Raw genomic sequence first — 6,000 nt, 5'->3', positions numbered from 1 at the left:
CAATATGACAAATTTAAGAGTAATATAATGTATGAGCAAAGATTTTACGAAATTACTTTTCTTTGAATAAAGTTTAAAAATTCTTTTTTCCTCAGAATACGATGCATGTTGAACTGACTGCAGGAAGTACCTACATTTGCAATGATAAAATCCATCAACTCTTTGAAGCTGCCTGGTGCCACAATATGAACTCTCACTGGTCCAATGCTACCTTTGCGTCTAAATGACTGGTACAGCTCTGAATCCTCCTGAAGGCATTGATCCAGCTAATGAGATAGGAAAGAAAACGCCAGTAAGGTGATATTTGAAAAAAATGACTACGCAGAATGATGAAACAGGTGGATTTCTATCACAATTGAGGATCATTCATAGTCATCACTCAAGACAAGCTTTCTATTCCAGAGTTTATAGTTAATTGATTTAAGAGCAGAATTTAAATTCTACCAGCTGCTGGGTTGCCATTTTGAATCTAGCCCAGTGACAATGGCATCAGCTCCTCCACTTCACAAATAATGAGCTAACGATAGCTCCTTCATTCGGTATAGTTTTGAGCTACTTCCTGTTGTAAATGCTTAGTTTATGCGGGTTTGCTGACTTTTATATTAACAAATGTTATCGTCACACATTGGCATCCTAACAATGCCCAAAAGGGAGGAAAATCAACTTCAACTTCAAATATGCATTAACCCTTTCCCAGGACAATAAGAAGTAGCCTCTCACCTTGTAACGCTGATCCTCTGATAAGTTTCTGACCCCTTTTATTTCAACAAAAACCTCATAGTGAGGATCTGAGCTGCCACAAAATGATCCTGAAAGAAGAAATTTCAATTATCCGCAACATACGTGGCGCACATTAGCCATGAACAGTGTTGTAACACTTTATTTTACAGTAGATAGTAAACAGCTTTAAAGTAAAATCAGACTACCCAATATTGCAGACATTTTGTCAGGTATTTCTATCTTCAGTCATGTCCATAATTGCTGAACAGGCTGATGGAAGTCAGCTCCTGGAGGACCAGACTCTACTTATTGACTTCCTATTGGGCCATTCTGCCAATAAATTGCCAAAGTTTATCAATGTATTCAGCAACGATAATGTTCCTCAATAAACAAATAAATAGGTTAATTTGATGTTTCTCATAGGACTTAGCCAGAGGAATGTATTGGTACATGGAAGGAAAGAGAATGCTTGCAATTATAAAGTGCTTTATCAGGTCTCCAGGTTATCCCAAAGTAATTTGCAACCAATTAATTAATGTTGGAGTGCAATCACTGCTATGTGATCAAATGTAACAGTTAATTTACACATAGCAAAGTCCCATAGGTACCCGATGAGATTAACGAACAGTCAATTTACTTCTGGTGATGTCGGCAGACGAAACAATGCTGGGCACAAGTATCAAATACAGTAATATGTTTGTTACAAAAGGAGCCTTTTTGACAGTATTCTAGTTCAGAGTAGTGAGCATACACAGCTAAAGTGCTATAAAAACAGTCAAGTTTAATGATTTTTGAGAAAGCACTATTAAAATGTAGAAACAGAGAAATGAACTTGAATACATTTGGATTGTGCTCACAAGTGGTTGTACATGCGAGATCAAAAGCAAGCGCTGACTTCAGTGCATTGTTTTTGGGGCTCAGTTTTACTAGTCTGTATGAAAAGCCGGAGAAAGGGCAGAATGAATCTGAGAGAGTCTGTGCACTGTTCTCTGCAGGATGTTAAAAAATTGCTGGTTTGTGGTTGTCCCGTGACCTTACGATGAAGTGGTCTATGTTTGTGTGGAAGGCATTTGGGTCTACTGTCTTCCAGATCTGAGTTCAAGGTGCCCCAGCATTTCTTGAGTTTCCAGCACCATTTCCAGCCAGTAATCTCCTCTACAACACTCCTTGCTATCTGCAACTCTTCCTCTGGGTGCTCTGGTTTCCTCCCACAGTCCAAAGATGTGCAAGTTAGGTGAATTGGCTAAATTGTCCCATAGTGTCCAGGGATGTGTAGATTAGGTGGGTTATAGGGGGATGGGTCTGAGGGTTGGTGTGCACTTGTTGGGCCAAAGGGCCTGTTTCCACACTGTAAGGATTCTATGATCTAATTCTGGTCTCAGAGGTTCTCCCAATCTTCTTCATTCCACCCTGGGTATTGTGCCTTTTGCTGCCAAAATCCTAAATTCTGGAATTCACTCCCTAATCATCTATGCATCTGTTTCATATTTTAAATTGGCTCCTTAAAACTTGACTTCTTTGACCAAATGATTGGTCAGCGGCCCTACTATCTTCAATGGCTAAGCGCCAAATTTTGTTTGCTGGCACTCCTACGAAAGGCTTTGTATCAATTTATTTCATTAGGATGCTATTTAGTTGTTGATGGCGGTGTGGCCCATCAACATTTGATCCATATCTGCCGTACAGAGCCTTGTGCTTGTAAACAGAAACAGGCCCTCATATTCTGTAGACACGTGCAGTTCACTCACTGATTTTCGTGGCCCAGTTTCAGAAATTTGACAATCCTTGTCATAGGAAAGAAAACAGTGCCCCTCATCATATCAAATAAGAGCTGCACAAAGGACAAGAATTGGGGAATTCTGACAGTGCTTGATTTAGGCACTAATGTCAGAGTTAGCATGGTAGTTTACTCAGAGAGAATTGGCAAGTGATTGCTGCACAGTCAGCATTGACATGAACGCTACACACACACAATTAAATCAATGCTTGAAGTGTAAATGACAGAACAAAACCACAAGTTCCTACTCTTAATACAAAGGCAAAATACAGCAGCTACTGGAAATCTGAAATATAAATAGAAACTGGTGGAAATACTCAAGGTCAGGCAACAGCTGTGGAAAGAGAAACAGAGTTAATGTTTCAGGTTGGTGACCTGTCATCAAAACAAATCGACTATATCTGTGCTGTCCTGTAATTGATCAGCATCTTCACAACTGTAGCTCTGCACTCTGCCGCTGGGGAAGATATTTGCATCTTTCTAGTCTCATCTGCAGCATTTTAATTGAACAATATAACCTAATTTGATTTATTTTCCTTAGAAAAACAATTCCAGCAGTGAATGGGGCATGAATGTGAGAGTGGGTTTATAGTCAGTTACTTTTGGGTTAAATCTCACAAATGTTCTCTTGATATTGATAGTCTGACCTGGCCCCATGTCCTCCAAACTGAGATCACCAAATATTTGTCTTTTTTGATGTAATCTTGGAATCTCTTTGAGTTGCTCTACAAACTGGATTGTGAATATTGCTGAAAAACAGTCAGATTTTGTCAAAGCTTTTTGTTTTGCGCAGATCAGGAAATCCACAAGAACAACGGGGGAAAAGAAAAAACTTTTTTTTTTATATCTATACAGTTTTGGTTGACAAGTAGACTCTGGTAGAGGCACTATCATAGAGAATGATGACCGACAGTTAAATGCCAAGATTTGCTTAAATTTAAACCGGGCAGGTTGACTCTGATTGTGCACGGCATTGCCTTGAAGAATAAACCAGAGAATGGGTGTCACCTATTTTGTCAGTTAAAACAAGTGCAACATGTGTAAATCTAACTGGTCCATTCTCCATGGCAAGCCCTTTACCAATCATAGTCCCTTGCCAATGACTGTCACTCTCTTTTCATGCAGTGTAAAACAAAAAAGTTGTTCTCCTTTATTCATACGAATGTCCTAATGAGAGAAGATGTAAAAGCTTTGTCAAAACTGCAACATTTTCCATCAACATTCAAGTTCAGTACAATGAAATAATTCGCCAAATTGAATAGAAATAAAAAAAGTGAATGACTAGTGCCATACTCTCATCTCCAGATAGCAGACAGAGAGCAAGCCAAAATAGACCTGCACATGGTAAAGATGCACAGCTTAAAATAACACAGTCTTAGTTATCAGCCACAACGAGCATCTTTCATTCAAGCTCCCCCCTCAGAACCACCACGACTACACACAAGTGGTTGATAGGTTATCTCATAAGTATTGCTGTGCGCCCATCATCCTCAGATATACGCTCAACCCCCTTTTGTCTAGTAACGCTCACATTATATGCACAGCTTGAAATAAGGGACCTATTAAACCAATGACCACTTTATGATGAACTGGTTTATGTTCACCAAAGGTGAAGATGATTCAATGCTGGACAGTGGAACATTTTAGTTCTTTTGGCAATAAGCTTCAGAACTAAGGCCATCCTAGATCAATTACAGGACAGCACAGATATAGTCAATTTGTTTTGATGACAGGTCACCAACCTGAAACATTAACTGTTTCTCTTTCCACAGCTGTTGCCTGACCTTGAGTATTTCCACCAGTTTCTGTTTATATTTCAGATTTCCAGTAGCTGCTGTATTTTGCCTTTGTATTAATTGTTTGCTTAGGTGACAAAAATGTACCATACCCATAACATCACAGGATCACCTCTTACTGCATGGGTAAAATTTCCAATTCATACTCCAGACAGTCTTCACTGATCAATGACCATTTAATACTAAATTATTCACAATTCTGGGCAGTAACCTAAAGGACTAAACCTGGCCAAGTCTCACGAGATTGATAGTGAGAGATCTGTCATAGAAAGATGCTAATCTTTCTTTTGCTCAGTTGGGGTGGGTTTGTCCACTTGTGTCAAAGGTTAAGGGGTGAAAGGACTGTAACAGCCAAGTTCCTTTTCAAATCCCTTCAAAATAAATCTAGCCCGCCATCAAAATACTAAGGGATAACGACACAAATGAATCACAAATGAAAAATTTCAAAGGATTATGGAGACTGGGCAGGAAAGTGGAGTTGAGGCCAAGATGAGATCAGCCACAATTGTATTGAATGTGGAACACGTTGGAGAGGCTGAATTGTCTGCTCCTGCTCCTAAGTTCTTATATTCTTAAGATCCAGAGTTTCAGACATGAGCAGACTTATAAAATTAGACAGATGGTACAAGCTCTAGATTCAACTGTGATTCTCGCACCTTTAGTTGTAGCAGATACCAAGCTCTTACCTAAAAGGCCACTCTCTACACAGCAGTAATCAAGGAGCACTGCCCCAGGCCACAGGCTAACGGCTCGCAGTAGTGTTTGATAGAAGGTTTCCTCCAGGATTTTCTCTCCCCTGACATTTAACAACTGGCCCCATCTGACAATGCAAAAGGAACAAATGCCTACGTTTAGAAATTCAGGAACATAATGTGCAGGGACTAATGTAAATAGATGATAATGATTTTAAAAATTAAACCAAAAGCACCTGTATTTAAATTCAATGACTGGGCACTGATTGTGAAAACCCACTATCTTGATGATATCCTCCATCCGATATCTGAAACAAAATCAAAACATTTCACACGCATACAAACACAGCTTGCTTTGGGCATCATGTGAATGAACAGGTACATGTTAATGTTCAGTTTTGAATTTCATTTTTATTTAAACTTCAAAGCAAAACAATTTCAAACTATGCCACCATTAGGGCATGCCCTTGAACATGGGATAGTGTTGAGTCAGCCAATTACACAGAAGAAAATAAATGGATCAAAGTGAAGAAGTAAAGCCTAACTGGAACATAAATTCATTGACAGGATATTTTGCAAGCCTTGCTCAAATATTTGCAGAAAGTGGCGAGCTATGAGCTGCTGCTTTGAAGATTGCTTCTAAGCTCAGATGCAGTTGCAGAGTGCAATGAGAGCAGTTGAGAGCTCTGTCCTCTCTTACGCTGCGGAATGTAGAGACTGGGATGGGGGCAGGCTCTCTTAACCTGAACAGCAAATGAGAAATAAACCACAATGTGTATCTCTGCTGAGATCTTGCCTCATTAGCATCCCATTGCAGTGCACAAAATCTGACACTCAGAAGAGGAACATCTTTTATTTGTACCGTGCTTTTAACTTAGAAACATATTCCATGGCGCAGAAACCAACGTCAAAGGAAAAAAAAAACAATTTGGGTGAACAGGCTTGTACATCTAGAGGAGATTACAGAAATATAAAAGATGCAAAGATCTGAAGAAATTCAATTTTAAGGCTGAGA

The 6,000-nt window shown here is 39.3% G+C and overlaps 1 protein-coding gene across 2 annotated transcripts in view; it reads right to left on the bottom strand.

Moving 5' to 3' along the window:
- Nucleotides 1-6,000, bottom strand: part of ghdc (GH3 domain containing) — a 33,439-nt gene continuing 27,439 nt past the window's right edge. Inside the window, exons 5-8 of one of the 2 annotated variants that reach the window (XM_020529372.2) lie at nt 5,222-5,293; nt 4,980-5,113; nt 721-809; nt 1-266 (exon numbers count right to left, since the gene is read on the bottom strand). In XM_020529372.2, coding sequence (XP_020384961.2) covers nt 45-266; nt 721-809; nt 4,980-5,113; nt 5,222-5,293 — 517 coding nt within the window. In that variant the 3' untranslated portion in view covers nt 1-44. The remainder of the gene's footprint in view (nt 267-720; nt 810-4,979; nt 5,114-5,221; nt 5,294-6,000) is intronic. The other variant, XM_048614455.1, reaches the window with a different exon arrangement.

Source organism: Rhincodon typus, chromosome 30 (genome assembly GCF_021869965.1).
Source record: "Rhincodon typus isolate 14 chromosome 30, sRhiTyp1.1, whole genome shotgun sequence".
In the NCBI taxonomy this organism is placed as follows: Eukaryota; Metazoa; Chordata; class Chondrichthyes; order Orectolobiformes; family Rhincodontidae; genus Rhincodon; species Rhincodon typus.
The sequence above is the reverse complement of the archived record's forward strand: the minus strand, read 5'-3'. Positions and strand labels throughout refer to the sequence as shown.